Source organism: Daldinia caldariorum, assembly GCF_022478825.1.
Source record: "Daldinia caldariorum strain CBS 122874 unplaced genomic scaffold F4812scaffold_2, whole genome shotgun sequence".
NCBI classification, from domain to species: domain Eukaryota; kingdom Fungi; phylum Ascomycota; class Sordariomycetes; order Xylariales; family Hypoxylaceae; genus Daldinia; species Daldinia caldariorum.
In genome coordinates this window covers 746,707-766,660 of record NW_025953038.1, presented here as the reverse complement: position 1 = coordinate 766,660, position 19,954 = coordinate 746,707, and the positions used below count along the sequence as shown (strand labels likewise).

At 48.2% G+C, this 19,954-nt stretch overlaps 7 protein-coding genes across 7 annotated transcripts; 5 read left to right on the top strand and 2 right to left on the bottom strand.

The window, feature by feature from the left end:
* Positions 1-3,887: 3,887 nt before the first annotated feature.
* Positions 3,888-5,254, top strand: F4812DRAFT_170353 (uncharacterized protein). Its single transcript, XM_047929929.1, has 2 exons — positions 3,888-4,318; positions 4,483-5,254. The coding sequence occupies exons 1-2, from the start codon at positions 3,992-3,994 to the stop codon at positions 5,038-5,040; spliced, it is 885 nt and encodes a 294-aa protein (XP_047793525.1). The 5' UTR covers positions 3,888-3,991; the 3' UTR covers positions 5,041-5,254.
* Positions 5,255-7,748, bottom strand: F4812DRAFT_170354 (uncharacterized protein). The gene has a single exon (XM_047929930.1). The coding sequence runs from the start codon at positions 7,338-7,340 to the stop codon at positions 5,469-5,471; it is 1,872 nt and encodes a 623-aa protein (XP_047793524.1). The 5' UTR covers positions 7,341-7,748; the 3' UTR covers positions 5,255-5,468.
* A 941-nt stretch (positions 7,749-8,689) lies between these two features.
* F4812DRAFT_413170 (ribosomal protein S25) lies at positions 8,690-9,523 on the top strand. Its single transcript, XM_047932764.1, has 4 exons — positions 8,690-8,790; positions 8,854-8,861; positions 8,983-9,192; positions 9,284-9,523. The coding sequence occupies exons 1-4, from the start codon at positions 8,741-8,743 to the stop codon at positions 9,307-9,309; spliced, it is 294 nt and encodes a 97-aa protein (XP_047793523.1). The 5' UTR covers positions 8,690-8,740; the 3' UTR covers positions 9,310-9,523.
* A 1,713-nt stretch (positions 9,524-11,236) lies between these two features.
* On the top strand, positions 11,237-13,475 carry F4812DRAFT_413164 (ADP, ATP carrier protein). Its single transcript, XM_047932763.1, has 5 exons — positions 11,237-11,507; positions 11,833-11,854; positions 11,973-12,049; positions 12,220-12,465; positions 12,528-13,475. Exons 1-5 carry the CDS (start codon positions 11,469-11,471, stop codon positions 13,089-13,091), a joined length of 948 nt encoding a protein of 315 aa, XP_047793522.1. The 5' UTR covers positions 11,237-11,468; the 3' UTR covers positions 13,092-13,475.
* Positions 13,476-13,749: 274 nt separating this feature from the next.
* F4812DRAFT_170211 (CENP-S associating centromere protein X-domain-containing protein) lies at positions 13,750-15,163 on the top strand. Its single transcript, XM_047929928.1, has 2 exons — positions 13,750-14,414; positions 14,526-15,163. Exons 1-2 carry the CDS (start codon positions 13,935-13,937, stop codon positions 14,571-14,573), a joined length of 528 nt encoding a protein of 175 aa, XP_047793521.1. The 5' UTR covers positions 13,750-13,934; the 3' UTR covers positions 14,574-15,163.
* A 1,161-nt stretch (positions 15,164-16,324) lies between these two features.
* On the top strand, positions 16,325-17,670 carry F4812DRAFT_170199 (uncharacterized protein). The gene is made up of 2 exons (XM_047929927.1): positions 16,325-16,931; positions 16,991-17,670. Exons 1-2 carry the CDS (start codon positions 16,540-16,542, stop codon positions 17,403-17,405), a joined length of 807 nt encoding a protein of 268 aa, XP_047793520.1. The 5' UTR covers positions 16,325-16,539; the 3' UTR covers positions 17,406-17,670.
* Positions 17,671-17,788: 118 nt separating this feature from the next.
* On the bottom strand, positions 17,789-19,860 carry F4812DRAFT_413157 (cytochrome b5). The gene is made up of 2 exons (XM_047932762.1): positions 19,062-19,860; positions 17,789-18,980 (listed from the first exon to the last, which is right to left on the bottom strand). Exons 1-2 carry the CDS (start codon positions 19,374-19,376, stop codon positions 18,474-18,476), a joined length of 822 nt encoding a protein of 273 aa, XP_047793519.1. The 5' UTR covers positions 19,377-19,860; the 3' UTR covers positions 17,789-18,473.
* Positions 19,861-19,954: the final 94 nt, after the last annotated feature.

Genomic DNA, 19,954 nt, shown 5'->3' with positions numbered 1-19,954 from the left:
TTTATACATGCCTCATGTATACTTACGTCAGTCCTCAAACAGGCCAGTAACTTCCATCAGCGAACATCCTACTACTACTCAATTAATACCTGCTCGTGCTCATAATTCAGATACAAATGCTCAGATGCTTTATATTAGATATGCATGTATGCATACCTGATACACTTGTGCTTGTCTTTGAGTATAGTGTACCTTCCTGACATGTAACTCAGTTAAGGTCTGCTTCCATGGCAGAACGGTCCGTCCATACGTGTCTGAATTCAATATAATGGCATGTGGGCTATGGGACGAGCATGTTCCAGGTGCTGAATGTGGGTATAATTCAGCACGAATAACGGACGCTATTCACATTTTTAAGCAATGCCCTCATCTTTGTTTTCCTTATAGAAACCTCTAGCAACCTCTAGCATATGATGGTAGCTATTTGATTTTCTATATCAAGCTTTGCATCAATAATCATAAACTAGTGTCAGCTATCACAATAAAGGGGCAAAAGGGAAGTCTAGTTGGGATTTTCATATCACTTTAAAACTTTTCAATGATTTTTTTTTTTTTGGTGGAAAACACTAAGTCATATAGTTGGGCATAGAATGAAAATAAAGATATAAATGTCGATACCATTATTTTCAGGATCCATTCCCCCAATTCCCCTCAAAGAAACCCAGAACTTTCCAGAGGAGGTGAAATATTGACTGTGGATGTTGAAAGTAAAGCCAAACAGACCTCACGTCCATAATTACGATGAAATAGTCATACAAAAAGTAATGTAAGTTGTTGGGATATATGCTAGATTATACTGATAACCACATAGGAATTTAAGCCGGAGCGTGTAAACGGGTGCTAATAAATAGCGAGTTGAGTTCGATAAAGAGACCATAACGCCCTTTCCTAAATACAAATACACATAAACCCCGAGCTTTAGATGATAATAATGCTATTCATGACGTCAAAACCCCCGGACGGATAAGCTGTACGAAGCTTGACAGCTAGGTATCCGCCAAGACGTGTTCATAAGTCTTGATCTTAGGATACACCAGTATTAAGAGCTCCATACATAGCTGATGCCACCAGGCTGTGATATTTAGAGATATATCAGGCCGCCACGAACCTATACCCACGCCAGCGTACGTACAGGATCCCGTGAAGGTCGACTATAAAATCATTAGAAGACGTGCATACAAAAAAAAGATGACTAAGAAATTTACGTAGCGTTGAGTGTCTTACCCACGCCGCATTCAATACAACTAGACTTCAAGGAACCCTATTTTTATTCGTCCCTTGGGGTAATATGAATGCTTGTTACGTGGTTGTAGATTGTCGATCATCGGGGTTGGGCGGATTCGGCGTCGGAGGTTCCGGTCGCGGAGGCGGCTCGGGCTTGTGGTTTAGACAATACGATGCCTCCTTTCCGTTGGCCGCCACCGGTTCAAGCTTGCGTTGGCCTGTGCTCGAGTAGAAATACATCGTGCTTTGTGATATTGGATAAAGTGTCTCAGAATAAGATAATTTGTTATTTAAACTTTGATAAAGGACGGGAGTGACAGTGGTAACGCTATATATCCAGATTTTGATTGGCAAGCCTCCTGGAGAAAATATAAGCTTAAAGATGGAAAGGAAAGCAGGTCTTTAAAAAGCTCCGTAGCCACGTCTTGGAGCCTATCCTCTTCAGAACAACCCCCACTCCAACCTCCGGGCCGACATAGCTCTAGGTCCTTGATAATTATTGGGTAGGCCTACGATGTCGAAGTGTCACGCCTTCGCTTCCAGCATGTAGTCAACAAATGCGCGTTAGATCCCCTATGAGAAACTTTGCCGACCCACACACGTGGTGATAGATCGACAGTGAATCCTCCTCACGGTTTGGCTCGGTTAGGTGATGGTGTATTCATCTCAAGAACAGCTTCAAAAACTACTGGTGGATGATGCCCCAGCGCATAGGCTCCCGAGCATAACCGCGTAAGCCGCTTTCTTCGGTGTTCCTGTTCATGATAAAAAGCTGATGGGCAGGGATTTCAAACGACTGGTGCAACCTCGTAGTTTCTAAACCAAGGTCACTATGATCACAGCTCATTAGGGAAATCGTGACAATGCACGCATGTTCCTACACCGCTGACCTGATTGCAACCATCCTATAATAGAGGTCCGGTGACGTTTAGAGGGTTACGGTATATGTAGAACAAAAGGCTGATATCAGCGAATCGTGACTCAAGAATCCACCTGATGCAAATGCGTCCATGGGGATTTTCGGCGACAGCCTACACCACTCAAGTCAGCGGCTAGCTTAGATTGGTTGGAAATGGGTTGTCTGGAAAGTCTCGGAGAAGCACAGCCGTGTCCTAGAAGAGTGAGCAGGAAAAAAAAGCCCCAGGGTCTGGGCGCAGCAACAACTTGGATGGGCGGGCAATATCGATGCCTGCTACATCGGCCACGGCCACGATGAGCTGACTGGAAGGACATTTAGCCCAGAGTAGTCTGGACTAGGTATGCCGGTGCCAAGTGGTGTATGTTTCAGAATAACAATTTGACCAGGCCCTCGCGAGATCGCCAGGGCCAATGCGCATCGCGTGGGCTACAGGACATCCCGGCATGGCATCGCGGGAGGTCTCTCTAGGCTCTGCACGCCAGGCGGGTAGTCTAATATCGAGTCAGCCGCATTCCGGGGATTTGGCTGTCAGAATTGGACGACGCGACTTTTCTTCTAGAAGACTTCTTCAGGTAAACTTATATATATATTTATATAAAGCTCCTAGTGCTCCTCATTCAACTCGTCGACAGCTACCTGCTCTGCCATATTGGTATTCATCCGGATGTAGCACGACATGACGCACCCGTTTTCCTTTTCCAAAGGGGAGAATTCACCTCATCCCCCCATCCCAATTAAATCGGCTGTGGAAAGGAGAAGTGAACAAGTACCGGTTGTATGTAAGAGGTAATCTTGTAGGTATGATAAAAGGACCATCACGAGTTCATACCTGTAATCCGTACAGTACAATTAAATATGGGTACCTAGGTATATAATGTGGGTATTTGCATGGGGGTTACGCCGTCACGGGTATTTCGGTTAACCTTTCTTCAGGTACCCACTATTTAGATCTACCTACCTTAGGTTAGGTAGCGTATCGGTTTTAGACAAAATGACGCTCTTGAATTTACATTTTAGCTCACCTCGGCGGGGGATCACCCCACACCTAACAATGTACATGATGACCTCGGGACGCTCTATCGCAAAAGATAACTGGAAGTACCGTTCATAATATTTTACGGTAATTGTACCTGCTGAGATCTATTCCCCTGTAGACCTAGGACCATATCGAGCTAGACTCAGGTATTCTTGCAGGATTCGTTGCCCACTTCTGGCAATATACCTACCTAGGTAGGTATCATCTGTGATGGATTTTCAGATATCAGATATCACCACAGCATTTTCTACAATCAAGTCAACCAATCCCACAACCTCCCCATCTCTTATTGCATTTAAGTCCTACGCTAAGATTCGCTAAAATATTATGTACGTAACCGAAAGCGTAGGGCTGCGTTACGGATACTTATCTACCTACCTAGGTACCTAGGTAAGTACTATGTAATTGCACAACTTCGGGGAAGATATACCTAAGTAATCCTATGGAAGTTAGAACAATTTCTATAATCCCTTGCATGCCTCGGTTTTTACGCTTCACTAACCTAACATAACCGAACCCCGGGGGGTTTTCAGCGCTAAAGTAGAATCCATCAGGTAATATAGAATTAGAAGTGACGCCGCAGCCGATAGAGAAAATGGGCATCTCATCATCTCCCGGTCCTCTATCGAATCCTTTACTTACATCTCAAATATCTTACAAACTATACTACCTCGCTTCGAATTCTCTTCCCAAAAAGAAAACCAAAGAAGAAAAAGGAGTTATTGCTCCTTTCGGCTTTCGGAGATAAAAACACGTCAAATCAAATCATCATCAATCAGTCGCAACGCAACGCAACGCAACACAACACAACAATGGCACCGCTGACTCCGCACTGGGACCAGCCCTCGCACCCCGACATCCAGGAGGTGATCATCAACCCGCACGAGTTCTCGTCGAAGAGCCTGTCCAAGATCTCCCTGCCCCCATTTGGGCTGTACGCGAAGCTGGAGTTCCCCCCGTGCACCTTGGCCGCGTCCCCGAGCTACGCCACCGTCCAGTGCGGCCGGGACGCCCACCTCGACCTCAACAGCGACCTGCTGTACATCAACCACTCGTGCGAGCCCTCCCTCATCTTCGACACCGCCAACATGAACGTCCGAGCCGGCCCCAACGGCCTCAGCCCCGGTGAAGAACTGACCGTCCGTCACACTTGCCATATTCCCCCTTTTCCCTCTTCCTTCCTCTCCTCCTCCTCTTACTCCTAATCCAAGAGAAAAAAAAAGAAAAAAAAGAAAAATCACCCGGTAAGCCCGTCCCCACCTCCCCCCGCAAGAAGCTCACAATCTCCTCTTCCGCCAATTAGTTCTTCTACCCGTCCACGGAGTGGTCCATGGCCCAGCCCTTCGACTGCCTGTGCGGCGCGCCCTCCTGCCGCGGCCGCATCGCCGGCGCCAAGGACATGTCCGAGGCCCAGCTCGCCGGCCTCTGGCTGAACGGCCACATCCTCGAGCTCCTCGAGGAGCGGGAGCGGGAGCGAGAAGGAAATGACCTCCGCGATATGGGTACCCGCAACAAGGAACCCGCCCCTGAAAACGGCACCAGTAGTAGTAGTACTTTAACCGCTGGTGGTGGTCTGACGGAAATCCCTCCCCCCGAGGACCTCACCGCCCAGGCGCTGAGAAACGCCTTGGCCCACGCGGAAAAGGTCGTCGAGGCCGCTAGCGCCGCTCTGCAGTCGTATCTTGCCTCGGCGGCGGAAGCGGCCGCGTTGTCGACGAGTACTGATGGGAGGGGGGAGAGGGGTCCAGCGGGTGCCGGAACCGTAGCCGCCTTGGCCTCCGGATTAACCAGACGCGGCATCACGTCACGGGAATTGAGCGGCGAGATGGGCGGAGATACCATCGCAGTCTCGGGCTCGTAAGGGAGAGAGGACAACATAATGTTCCCCTGGTTGTTTTCTCTTTGCTTAGTAGTTCGGTTGTTTCTTTTTTCTTTCGAATTCAACATTCTCTCTCGCCTTCGAGTCGGCTTTCAACAGCCTGGCCTGGTTTGAAAAAAAGGGTACCTAGCTCACCCAAAGCCCTAAGTTAGTTAGAATCCAGGGCATAACACTCTTTATATAATATCTACTATCTTGATTAGATTAGGTAGAATACACCTGCGTTAACTAGGTAGCAGGACCTCAACGCAAATCTACCGAAGTTCTAGTCTAACAGGCCCGCAACGCGTAAACTCCATGCTTACCTGTCGTACGTATCTGGCCACGGCCAATTACACTCGAGCCTAATTATACACACCCATTACCACCCGTACATATCGTCAATGCTTCGTATTTACTTTAGGTAGTAATCAGTCTTCTTCGTTCTTTTCGTCTCCCCAGCGAAGCCAACTAGATCCTCGCCCTCTAGATTCGCTTCCCACGCCTTCAGCGTACTTGCTCTCTTCCTCCTCCCACTTCAGCCTCTCCACCCTGGCACGTGCCAGGAATGCCTTAGCGAATCGCCAGGCCTCTGTATCTGCCAGGTTCCAGGCCTCAATAGCACTCCGTATACGTTCATCCTCTTTTTCCTTGCTCTTGATTACTTCCCGCGCCCTATTTAGGAGGCTTGGCTCACGCAAGAGGTCGTCATCGGAAGGAATTGGTCCATCCGCCGGGTCGTGTTGGGGTTTTGGGCGACGTTCCGGGCCTGGAACCGGGGTCTCCGACTTCCCGTCATCAGTCGTGTTACTCGGAATTTCAAACCCGAACCACCAGTCCAGATCATCCGGGACTGACTCCTTCTCGGCTGTCAGCCAGAGGGAGTGGGATGCTGCATATTCGCCAGCCACGGCATCCTTGAATGTCAGCACGCGCATCGACCCAGAAATGCCCGTGCCTAGAAGCTCTTGAAAGATTAGATAGAGCCATTCGTCACGTCTTGTAATCTCTCGCCTGATGTAGGCGATATCCAAATTATTTCGTAGCGTGTCCAACGTACGCAATGTGTACGGGTGCGGGACTGTTCCTATAGTATACAAATCCGTATTGTTCTTATAGCGCGCCGGAGTGAAGACCTTCATAGGGTGAGATGATACACAGGGCGAGCACTTTGGAATATTCGGTGGACACGATGCCGGCATTGGACTGTCACTACAGATCGCAAGCCTAGTTGCTAGGTCCAAGGCAGGCTCAATCATGTGGGTAGTGTGAGTTGGCATGGGCTTGAGGACTGCAATGCCGCTGCTGAAAATGTCCTGCCAAGTATTATGTAGGTGAAAGTTAATAAGGGTGTTTAAGCGCTTCATGCCCTTGTCACGGTCTGCTGCGACTTCTTCCGCTATCTTCGGATAGGTCTTCTCGATAGTCTTGGTATCGTAGAACGCTAGTGAATCATGAGACGGATCGACGCGGAAAGTTTCACTGGAAACTGCAGAGATTATGTCCTTGGCGGATTTGGTCTTGGGGTCTCGGAGCGCTTGAACAATGGCATCGGCAATTTGGACTTTGGGACCAGCGAATAGAGCATTATCAATACCCTCCCACCTCGTCAAGCCTGGGTATTCTCCTCTCCGTAGAAACGAGAGCAACGGGTCTTCGTAGGCAGCCATGGGGAGTAATAAGTAATGCGCGAGAAGCCCACCGCCCATATTTTCCCACGCAAGCCAGCGCATCATATCTTTCTTGAAACTAGGTTCCACATCCAATCTCTGAAGCTCGTCATAGAGCGGATTATTCATAGCCTCTGCCGCACTTAGGATAATAGGCTTAAATCCCTTGACCCACCAAGCGCGCCTCCACGTCAACAGCAGCGCACTATCTGCCTCCTTCGTAGGTTCGTCCCGCTGAACAGTGGTGTCATAGTAACAGTAAATAGGAGCTCTTTCCTTCAAAGGCGGGAGGAGAGACCGGTTCTCGTCCAGCGTAATAGAAGACGAAAAGGGATTCCTCCAGTTCCAGTTTGAATACCACGAGCTTTCCCCATAAGTCGAGTTCTTCTGTTCGGGAGGCTTGTGAGAAGCTGGCCGGAAAGGGTTCAATATGCTTGACGAGAATTTATCCTTATATTTCGGTATAGAGAACTTATGATCGGCCATTGATTTTGACAAGCTAGGCCCAGTCGGTATCGAGTTAGGTAGCGTGAAAAGGAGAGTGAACAGGGCGAATAGACCGAGGAGGACGAGAAGGAACGAGATTCGTCGCGGGCCTATTCGTAGCCCCAGGGCCGAGCCGAGCCCCCTCATGGTTGGCTAAAGCTGCAATACGAGATGTTTACCGGCTGAAAGAATATTGATACTGAATCAAGAGAAAGTTAAACCGTTATAAAATATAGAATTGAGTATAAACTGCGCGACTTGTACTTGAAAATGGGCTAAGGAGGCAGCAGCGCGTGCCTGCATTAGACTAATAAATTTTAAACCGAAGGAATGGAAAAGAAAATTAGAAAAATTGCACTCAAAACTATTAAACTGAAGTTATTTCATGACTTCTTGACTTCCTTACGCATCAATTCGCGATCCTTTCTCGCGTCCGGACATCCCCTAAGACGACGAAGGAGAGAATGTTGAAAGACTTCAGGAAAGTTTAAAAGTGAAACGGAAATGGTCGAGTTAGTTAGCGTTATGCAACCTGCACAGATCGTTCAAGGGTTTCCACATTGGTGGGGGGAAAGAAAGCAGGAACCAACAACCACCATGGATGTGTGGCTGGTGATTTCGTGGCTGGTGGCTACGGCTAGACGTCGACTTGAAGGTTACAACATCAAGTCCCTGAACCACGCCGACACGCAGGTCCTCACATCGATCGATACAAAGCAAGGGGACATAGCGGCTGATCTTAGGGGCTATATATTAGAATCTGATTTGAAGAATGTATATGACTACACTGCATGTGGCTCGGCATTCGAGCCTCAAATACCTCACTATATGTAGATAACGGGTGGACCCTCGTCTGTTATACGAATCCAAAGCGTATCAAGACATCCCATCCTATCACCATTACCAGTCCTACTGCTAGTAACTATAGGTTACATACAACTCTGGTTTTACTCTTAGAATGGATCCTAGAGCAGGAAAGCTGGGTCCTTGAGGAGATTCGAGTGAAACATAGCTAAAATGCCAAATGTTAACTGGCGTGTAAAGAAGACAGCGGAATGCACGCTGTACTCAACGCAGCGGCCATGGCGAACTTAGGTATCCCGGAAACCCGACCATTGGATCGCAACGTGTGCAGGACGATTCGTATGAAATACTTCATTACCGCCCTGAATGAGATGCAACAAGCCGTTTCCAAAGCTGCCGATAAGCGCTCCACGGTGGTTTAAGATTTGGATGTCGCTTAAATATGGAATATATGGTCCACGGGTTATTCAAGTATAATATATCGCTAGGTTTACGTTGGGCTTATCGTAGTAGTGTTCAATATAATCTCGAATGATTTCTTGCAGAAAGGGGCATGATAACCGTAGGTACCTAGGTACATGTTACGGGGCACGCATGGACTTGGGAGGCTTTCTAGCTCAAGTCACGTGGAATTTTGACTGCCCACAACACTGAAGCGAACTTTAGAAAATTTAATTGTTTCGGCCCCTCCACCTTCACACATCAATTACAACTGCAAACGCCAACATCACAAATCAGTCAAAATGGCCCCCGCAGCGTCCGGTGCGAAGAAGCAGAAGAAGAAGTGGTCGAAGTAAGTATCGCATATAACGAATTGTGTTTAGAATGACAATTTTGGCTAACGTTCGCATCACAGGGGCAAAGGCAAGTACTACGCAATTTCGCGATGAGCGTCTTCCGAGTCTGAGAAGACATTACACCACCTGTCGCGCGACGGTCTCTCTCGAAATATTGCTGGACTAACCTCTTGTTTTTCATAATTTAGTCAAGGACAAGGCTCAGCACGCCGTCCTGCTCGACAAGACCACCTCTGAGAAGCTCTACAAGGACGTTCAATCGTACCGTCTCGTCACAGTCGCCACCCTCGTCGATAGGCTAAAGATCAACGGCTCGCTGGCACGAAAATGCCTGAAGGATCTTGAGGAGAAGGGCCAGATCAAGCCCATTGTTACCCACAGCAAGATGAAGATCTACAGTATGTGTCTTATCCCCTGCACAAACCCGAAAAGAAAAAGAGAGAAAACGAGAGAAAAAGAGAAATGCGATAGCTGACACTCCGTTTCTAGCCCGAGCTGTCGGTGCCTCGGACTAAAACCCATCACTCTCACGATACCATGATTGAAAGATGATATTCGGTCGACAGTCGACGATAGAGTTCGGCGGGCCAGATGGATCGCGGATACGGCTTTGATGGATTCAGGCATTTGATCCTCGGCGTAGCATTGGGATGGTTATGGTTCAGAATTTCGCTTGCAGTTGCATTCAGATAGGGACCGAATGAGAAACCCCGATGAATCTGCGTACATAATTCGTTCGCCTTGCGCGTATGTGCTATCTTGGAAGCTATGCTATAAATATTCCTTGCTCTTCATGAGTATACCTAGTAGGTACGGTGGGACTTCCTAGTCCACGATAATACCCGCATCTTGATTTCTAAGGAAGACGTGGTTCATTATAGGAACCGTAAACTCAGCAACTTCCCATGGATAAGGTAAGTCCATTAGACGAACAACTAACACTAAAATCCACCAGGAAACAAATTGAGGAAGTCATGGATTCCAGAGAAGCTTCCAGTACGTTTCTAAAAGCATAAACATATATCAATAGGCGCACACCAATCTATACACCAAACTAGTTACAGACGTAGGACATCTTTTTCTAGATGGTGGCATAAGGTATGTATAAGAGATAGGTAGGTATCCAGTACTTAGGCGGCATGTACTGGACCCAACTGCGAAATAAGAGTGTTTGGACTAGGCCAGTATAGGTTGTTCACTATCACAAAACCTATCAAGCCCTCATAACGTATCCAATAGGAATATAGGAGTGAGTGTCATATTCCACTCTAGCCAGAAGCGTTTCGCCTTCTTTAGTTGGTCTGTACGTAATCCGGTTTCTATAAAGATGGCGACGTACACGGTACAAGGGCACGTAGGTAGATAAATTCCCGAATCTCGCCCAATAGGAAATCGTATCTCGATGAATTAGGTAGCTACAACACATCTAGGCAATCCCGATTTGCAGCATGGATACTTTCTACTAAGTGTACCGTGTACCGTGTACAATACCTACTATGTGCGCGCACATATAGTTCCAGCAGGCCGACCTAACCCAAGGCACGACCGCCACTTTTCGAGCATTTGAGCCGTAAACCTGACTCGGGGAACGGGATAAAAAGATTCAAGGAGAGAGAGACCCCTGGACGCTGGATGCATGTACGCATGTAGATGTGGATGTGGATGAACAACAACCTTCGCTTTTTTTTTTTTTTTTTTTTTTTTTTTTTTTTTTTTTTTTTGACCCTCTCTCTTCCCTTTTCTTTTTACCGACACTCGGGATTTAATTTGCCAGAAATTCTTAAAAATTCTAGATGAGATCTGCACGGTACACGCTAGCAAAACATACACGGGTATTTTATATCATTTAGATTTTCGTTGTAGAACTTGTATAAAAAAAGACTCTTTGTTAGATATCACAAATCAAAACATAAAGATGTCAATAGGACAGATTTACTAATTCCCAACTTATCAACTAAAAAGATAAGCGGTTGAAAGGGTAAGCGGAAACTACCTAGGTTAGATAGGTTACTAATAAAATAGCTCGCATCCGATCTCTAGTAATTGGAAGTGAGACTCCACGTTCAGGTGATACATAGTAGGTTAGGTACTTGGAGGATCCTTTTGGCCTGAATTTGGCCGTCCCGAAATCGTCCGGCAGAGTGTTAGCGGGCTGGCGGGTAAGGTACCTCTCTAACCAGTTTATGGCAGGCGCCTTCCTTAGATTAGGTCGGTAGGTATTGTACAATACCTCCTACAATACATACAGTAGGTAGCCGCCAGGACTGGTGCCCAAACAACCAAAGTGTACCTGGACATTTAGTGGTTACTTCAGGTGACTGCAGGTTACTACAGTGAGTTTTTAGCATACTAGATCCATAATTGCACGTGACACGCACACTTGGTCTCGGGGCAACCGCCAGTTTAGAAAGTGAGGGAAGGGTCTCAGTGCAGTTTTAGCGGCGGGTCCGGGAAGAGTCGCTAGAAAAAGCTGTTCCCTTTGGCAGTTACCCGCAGCAATTTTTTTTTCCTTCCCCCCAAAATATTTTCTGCAGACCCAGTCGCAGTAGAAATATTTCGCTCGACGCCCTCCGTCTTTCACACTCCTCTCCATTTCTTCCCTCGTTCTCTTCTAATCTCCACTCACTTCGTCTTCTCTTTTCAAAGATCAGGAAGTCTTTGAACAGCCGACAAGATGTCTGATCAACAACAGCAGAAGGTTTTGGGCATGCCGGTAAGTTTTTTTTTTTTTTTTTTCCTTTATAATTCCATCATCATCAAATCCCTCGCTTGTGCGTTGAGCACTGGCCTTTTCCCCCTCCACCGTCGTCTAGCCATTGATACCCCTCGCGCATACCATCGACGGCTTCAATTGCTTTCTCCAAGACAGTTGAAGCCTGTTTTCGAGCAATTTCGAAGGTGGCCCGCTCCTTAGAAGGATGGTATCTACCCCAAATGGCCGGGATGAAAAATGCTCAGACTTCCATATACACACATACACATACTTATTACCTACACTATTTACCTCAACAATGAACTTAAACTAACTGATATCGCAGCCCTTCGTGGCGGACTTCTTGAGTACGTTATACCGCACTTAAATCAGAATCCGACCGGATTTCGTGCTGATACATCGATATCCGATGCGGCGTGACACTGGTCGCTATGCGCTATAATTGTTTACTAACTGGCTAATTAGTGGGTGGTGTTTCCGCCGCCGTCTCGAAGACTGCCGCCGCTCCCATCGAGCGTGTCAAGCTTCTTATCCAGAACCAGGTATGTTGATACGTAGATCACATTCAGCCGCAAAATCAAAAAAGCCCCATTGGAGTTATGCACCTCTGGCTCCACAATACGTATATGTGTCTTCACATGTCTATGTGGCAGCATATAGGGCTGGAAATCCTTGATGGGAATGACAAGGCTAATGTATCTAAATCAAACAGGATGAGATGTTGAAGACCGGCCGTCTGGACCGAAAGTACAACGGTATCATTGACTGCTTCCGACGAACCACCGCCGAGGAGGGTGTCCTGTCCCTATGGCGTGGTAACACTGCCAACGTTATCCGATACTTCCCTACTCAGGCCTTGAACTTCGCTTTCCGTGACAAGTTCAAGAAGATGTTCGGCTTCAAGAAGGAGCGTGACGGATACGCCTGGTGGATGGTTGGTAACTTGGCGTCCGGTGGTGTAAGTTTTATTCCGCTCTATCTCCAAAATTATTCTGACGCATACTGATATCTATATGTTAGGCTGCTGGTGCTACTTCCCTCCTTTTCGTCTACTCGCTCGACTACGCCCGTACCCGTCTGGCCAACGATGCCAAGAACGCCAAGAAGGGCGGTGAGCGTCAGTTCAACGGTCTTGTTGACGTCTACCGAAAGACCCTCGCCTCGGACGGTATCCCCGGTCTGTACCGTGGTTTCATGCCCTCCGTCGCTGGTATCGTCGTCTACCGTGGTCTCTACTTCGGTCTGTACGACTCCATCAAGCCCGTCGTCCTCACCGGCTCTCTCCAGAACAACTTCCTTGCCTCTTTCATCCTCGGTTGGTGTGTCACCACCGCTGCCGGTATCGCCTCTTACCCTCTTGACACTATCCGACGTCGTATGATGATGACCTCTGGTGAGGCCGTCAAGTACAAGGGTACTCTCGACGCTGCCCGCCAGATCGTTGCCAAGGAGGGTGTCAAGTCCCTGTTCAAGGGTGCTGGTGCCAACATTCTCCGTGGTGTGGCTGGTGCTGGTGTGCTCTCGATCTACGATCAGCTCCAGGTTCTCCTCTTCGGAAAGGCCTTCAAGGGTGGTTCCGGTTAAATTCCCTCATACCTCATAGACGGAGAGGCGTGGTGGTGGTGTAATAGGGTGGATAGGTGACAAAGGGCCGTTGATAAAAAGGAGCGTGGCGGACGCTCCGGTGGAAAGTTGTTACAGGGCATCACTCATTGCCGTGGCGTTCTGGAACAGCTTGATTTTTGCGGATTTTACTGGCAGACAGGGCACACATGTCTCGCATCGTCTTGTCAGCTAGTTGTCCGCTGTAATTTAGATCCTAAGCAATTCCTTTGACTGTATTCTTTCTGCTTTACGTCCTAAATCCCCCTTTTTTTCCCTCGACGGTTGCATGGGGCCTGGCTCTTTCGGTCTTTCGGTTGTATACGACTTATAGACTTCTGAATGCAAGTGATGCTTTGAAATGAGTAATTACACGTTTAATAATGCCAATTGTGAATGCAGTATTTTTGCTTTGTAGGTGTCCAATTTGTTCTGATACAACTACGAATTTACTACTGGTATAAAGACTACAGTATATAGAATACACGTATCCTATCCACCAGGGAAATTAATTGGGTAGTCGAATTGGGCGTTGTAATTGGCGACGGAGGGACAGGTGGCGTGCAGCTGTAAGAAATCGCGGTGTACGGAATTTGGCGAAAACTTAAATAATAACAAGTTTGTTCAATTTCCAAGGTAAGTACTGTACATACTATAATTCATCAAGTATTTCGGGGAAAAAAAGGATCGCGTTAAAAACGCACCGTGTACCTTTTGAAGATTGAGATATCTGCTGCCACTCTGACCTGACCTAACCTACCTTAGGTACCTACCTGAAGACCTGAAGACCTGAGGACTTACAGGAGCTAAATCGAATCTGGAATAATGCCCCCAAAGCAATCTACGGGTAAGATGCCCGGCCGTGGGACTTCCGGACCGTCTACTAAGAACCGGGCATCGGGCTCTTCTTCTTCTTCTGCATTTGGTTCGCGAGCGCACAGTCACAAGCAAAAGCAAGCTCAAGCTCAAGCTCAAGCTCAGGCGCAGGCGCAAACCGCGACTTCGGACGCGAGCGACGCGGATCCGTTCGCGGAGGAGGGAGAAGGGAACAACAGAAGGGGAGGACGACGACGGGATGATACGATGGAGGTAGACGACGAGGAAGAAGCGGAAGCGGAACTGGAACTGGAGGAGAGGAAGACGATACCGCCGGAGCTCCTGACGCACGTGCTGCACCAGTTCTTCGAGAAGGACGGGACGCGGGTGTCGAAGGACGCGAACGCCGCCATCGCCAAGTACATGGACATCTTCGTGCGGGAGGCGATCGCGCGGACGGTGGTGGAGAAGGAGAAGGGGTTTTTGGAGGTGAGCTAGCTCTCTTTCTTCTTCTTTTATTTATTTATTCATTTATTCCTCTGGAGGAGTAGGTGGATGATTCTGCGTAATGCGATGCTAATGGTGTACACACAAAAAAAGGTCGAGGATCTGGAGAAGATTGCGCCGCAGCTGCTGCTTGATCTATAAGAAAGATAAACTTGCGGGCAAGGCGGCTTTCTGGGCGCGTTACCTCGAATCTGTGTACTACGCAGGTACGCTTCTGGCGGTATCGGCAGTGTGTTGTTGATTCAACGCATATGATCTATGACGGGGTCGGAATCATGATCAACGATAGTGGAGCGAGGGAGGCACTGTCAAGTAGGTATACTTGAGCGAATCGACCCTCCACATCGATCTACGAAGCCGCCGTCACAAAGAACTTGGCGTTTCCCTTGCTAGCTGAGTACCTCAGGTAGTTTCTCGGGAGGGAGGGTTGGTTGAGCACTATGTTCTTGAAGCCTAATGGGCTAACCTAGAAACATAACTGTGTTTGGTGTTTGAGGATTCAGATTCTGGTCAACCGCTCTGTTGAAACGGCATCGTCCTTTACGGTCTAGGGTCCTTTTCCCTCAACTTACCTCCCGGGTGATATCAATCAGTCTACCGATTCTAGAATTTTCTTACTAAGGGACATAAGATCAAGGGCAGTGTGGTTATGGATTCGGATTGATACCGAAATTGAAACCATCCAGCCTACGAAATGATGAATATCAAAACAAAAAATACAGTTCGTTTCGAGTGTCTTACGTGGAATCTAGAAACACTCCCATCGTAGCGAGACCCAGTTCGACGATGTTGCATCAAGCTATGAAATTCTCAATCCCAACCTTTTTTCCCCCGTCGTTAGCGTTTCGACCCCTGAAAACTTGTCAAGATTACTAAATTGCAATGGAATATACGGGATGGTGATGAAAATTGATTTTACCATGTAAGCTATCCCGGGCTTGTCAAAGCACATGACTTTCGCTTGTGTGACCGATTCCGTCTGGTCTAATTGAATTGTCGGCGGCAGCGACCCCAAAAGGGGATAAGATGAAACCGGTTGAGTTTGGCTGGTGTCACACTGGAGCCATGCTGAGGCACATCCGTGCTCCGAAAAAACCCCTGGCCCGGGACCCTTCGTCGCTTACAACTCCTTTAACCTAGGTCTTAAGCCTCCTAACGGCTAGACCCTACAAAGCCCCTAACCTTAATTCCTTTCCCTGCTGAATTGCGGAGTACGTACCCCGGTCTTCTCAACTTCGAGTCTTTGACAGCTTCAGTTCCCGGATTCAAAACATTTCAAAGCTTACATTCGTAACTTTCATTACTAGCTGCTACACAGTATTGTATCGTAAAAAAAAAAGGAATACATTTCTTATAATCGCTGTTATTGGATATCATCATTTTCAAATGAGACGTATTCGATCTGATGATACGTACTTAAGTCAAACGAGCTTTGTAGGGTATCAGTCGGATGGCGCGTACAGCCAGAAGAACTTCATCTTTTCTCCGCGATAAGGGTATTATTCCCTGCACGGAAACCAGTCCCAACCGGGAGGCTTTGCTAATGCCAAGGAAATCTCAGATATGACCAGTGGCAGCTGGGTCTGTGAGAGGTAATTCCGGCTGTCGAGTTGTCCGTCTAGGCCCTCCCAAATATACCCCTGGCTAAGGTGGTATGGTGGTAACAATTTCCGCATTACCAAGACTAATCATCTAGTATATGGTCAAAACGTGTTTCATGGATTTCTTTCCTTCACCGTCCTTGATTCTAGTGTACATACGACACGCTGGGACATGGGTGAGGGAACCGCCCCCAGCAATGGTGATCTCTCATCTTCGCTCGTCTAGTTTATGCTGGAGAGCCCTTTAAAACTCATGCCACTCCCGCAAACATCGGGGACTGTCTCTTTTTTTTGTCCCTCTCTAATTCACTTCAGCTAACTCTACGTTTCTCTTTGGAATATTCATTTCCTGTCTTCTATTTTTCTTCTCTTTCGTATTACTGTTAATATTCTTAAGGCTAGCCCTTTTCAGCGCGAGTCGCTTGTCATATAGATACGCTCTCTTAAACGACCTTTCTATTATTATATTTAGACAAAGTCAGAAAACACTCATCAAAACAGTCAAGATGTATTTCTCTACTACCACCGCCGCTCTTCTCACCCTGTTGGGTTCCGCTGTTGCGCAGAAGGTCCACGTGGTTTCGGTCGGCTCTCCCAACGGTACTCTTACTTTCAGCCCGGACAACCTGAAGGCGGATGTTGGCGATATGATTCAGTTCCAGTTCCGAGGTGGCAACCACAGTGTAGTCCAGTCCAACTTCGACAACCCCTGCACACCCATTTCCGACCACACCAACCAGACCGGCATATTCTCCGGATACCAACCCGTGGCTGCCAGCAAGGCCATGGGCATGATCCCCACGTACACGGTCAAGGTCTCCGCCAAGACGCCGCTGTGGTTCTACTGCTCTCAGGGCAAGCACTGCCAAAACGGAATGGTTATGGTAGTTAACGAGAAGTAAGTTACCGTGCTCCACACGAAGTGAATAGAAGATGGATGAATGCTAACCTAAGTAGCACTGCGGCAAACGCCACACGAAGCCTATCAAACTTCAAGGATCTTGCTAAGGGAGCTGCTGCCAACGTTGCTCCTTTGACCCCTACTGGCGGTTCGTCTGGCAATGGCACTTCTTCCGGCGGCTCAGACTCTGGCTCAGGTTCTGGCTCAGGTTCTGGCTCAGACTCCGGTTCCGGCTCTGGTTCCGGCTCTGGTTCCGGCTCTGGATCCGATTCTGGATCTGGCTCTGGTTCGGGATCTGGTTCCGACACTGGCTCTGGCTCTGGAACTGGTGCGGATGCCACGCAATCTTCGTCCCCTGTGGCATCAGCTACTTCCAGCACCACTGCCATAGCAACCGCCGCCGCAAACATCGTCGGCGCCTCCAGCTCGATGGGTCTCCTTGGTCTGGTCGCTGCCATGTTCATGCTATGATCGGACTATATCAGTACATAACGAACGAAAGCTCTTCCATAGCCTCGTTGCTATGATATAATGACAAGAGACGACGAGTCATGCGGCGCACGCCCCAGACTCAAGGCCCTAATATCGCGAAGATGGAGGGGGGGAAAGAAAGAAAGAAAGCAAGCAAGCAAAGCGTCGAGCCAGCCCATTGGATGGGCGATCGCGTCGTTGCGGATTATAGATCAACCCCTTTACACGTGTATCATGTAACTACCTACTTACGTTGGATTCTCCGCCCCAGGGGGCAGGCGGTTCGGTTCGATTCGCATTTATTGTGCCAGTTTTAGATGAAATATCCTGACTTTTGATAATATACCCATTAATTCCAAAGAGAACACAAAAACAAAGACTGTCTTTACGATCTTTTGGATGTGACTGATATTTTGGTTTGCAATGTGCCTTGAAACCATAACGTATTAATTCGTAAGGAGGTACAGTAAGCATGCATAGGTGTACCTAGTGTACTTGATCTACCACAGCAACAGGAAGGTTACATATCCTAAGAACATAGCGATAGACAAAAACCGAGTTGGTCGGGTGGTATTAAGTTTTTCTTTTCTGTTTTTCTTATTTCTCTTTTCTTTCCCCTTTTACTTGCATTTATTATTGGTTCAATTTTGATTTTCTTTTTTTCTTCTTCCGTATCGTGTCTGAGCTGAGGAGTGCGGATTTCGAATGCTGAGGGAGATCGCTTTCCATTCTTCCATATCTCGATATCGAAGAAATCTGATCTGTTGCACCTGAGAGTAGTAGTAGTAGTAGTAGTAGTAGTAGTAGTACCCAGCATCATCACCTTAACTTCTGGTATAACTTACACCACCACAATATCAGATGAGAGCTGAAATATCTAAAATTCAATCAACTCGTTCGTTCTAACCAGGTTTGCGTAAACCTTGATTCCCTTTTTCTTTCTCCCGGACACCTCGAGTTTGCTTGCTGCTTTCCCGTTATTAAATTGCATATAACCTTCATATTACACTCCTAGGCACATATATCCTAGAACAAGAACGAACCATCCACCCATCTATCTACCTTATCCTACGAGTCTTCCTGGCCCGGGATCTTCCTCGGCTTCCTCCCCTTCGCGGCAGCAAGGCACAACTCCTTCCGGGGCTCCCTCTCGAGCCAATCCTTATCCTTCTTCACGTAGCCCACCTTGGGGTACTTGGGGCTGTTCTCGAAGAACCTGACCCAATGCAGCAAGCCCTCGTGGACCTTGTTCCTCGCCTCCTCGAGCTCCTTCTCCTTGAGGGCAGCGAGCTCCTCGGGGCTGAAGTGGGCGTCGACGACCGGGTCGTCCAGGGGCAGGAACATCTCCTCGACCCCGCGCATGTCCGGCGTCCGGTCCTCCGCGAAGCACCCCGTCACGTAGGACCGCGCGGCGTCGGCGCCCGCGAAGAACCGGTAGGATCCCCCCGGGCCGTAGGTCCGCCGGTTGCTCGATACGTCGAAGATGCTGCCGTTGATCGCGAGGTAGATGGGCTTGGACTCGTCGGTGCCGTCGTATTGGGCGAGCTCGGCGGGGGTTAGGTATAAGGGACCGCGCTAAGGTGGGGGGGAAAAGGTAACGTTAGAATATTCTGCCTAGGGTAAGTAAGTAGGGGTGTAGGTAGGGGTGGGACGTACTAGTTGGCTCTTCCACCAGTCTACCTGCAGGTACTTAGGCGGCGCGCGCATGCTCCAGAAGAACGACTCGCCGTTGGAGACGAGGTAGCTGAGGCCGCAGGAGGCGACGAAAAGGAACGAGAGCACGCGCAGGACGTCGACCCAAGGGCTGTAGTCTTCGTCGTCTTCGACGAGCTCCTTGGGTTTACGCTTTGGTTTGGAAACGGGTGCGGATGCGGATGCGTCCGACTCCGAGGTATCGAGTTCTTCGACGACGGCGGTTCGGACGTCGTCCCTCGCGGGGCCTTTGCCCTTGCGCTGACGGATCTCTGCCATGATAGGGTATAACCGATACTCGAGAGCCAATGCTAATTAATACCTACTTAACCTAGGTAGGCTTCTCACGTCTACAATTTAGAACTTGGAAGATAGAGAGAAGAAATTCGGAAGAAGAAGAAGAAGAAGTAGCATTGCCCGAAATTAATTCTTTTTGGTTTTGTCTTCTCACGCTGGAAAAGGGGACAAGACCCCCAGAAGCAGGTAACGCAATGTGGCCTCGTTATATGTGCTCGGGTGCAGAGGCAGAGCTCGGATAACTCGTATACCTAATTTGTTCTAACTACTAAAAAGACTGCGAAAGTCTCCCACCGGAAGCTCGAAGTCCGCGAATTGGAACTTGGTACTGGAATTGGGAATTGGGAATTGCACGGTTATGGTTGGTCGGAGCTTACGTGGTTCAAACTTTATTACGTACATGTATGGCGCTTCAATGTTGGCACTTCGCACTTTAACTTGATCGACCGAAGTTTGGAAGTGCCTGGCACCAGACATTGACGCCGGTTAGAAGCGAGCCACATTGTGGCTGCTAGATTAGAAATACCTTAGACTCGAGTCTGGAGGGTGGTTACGTTAGG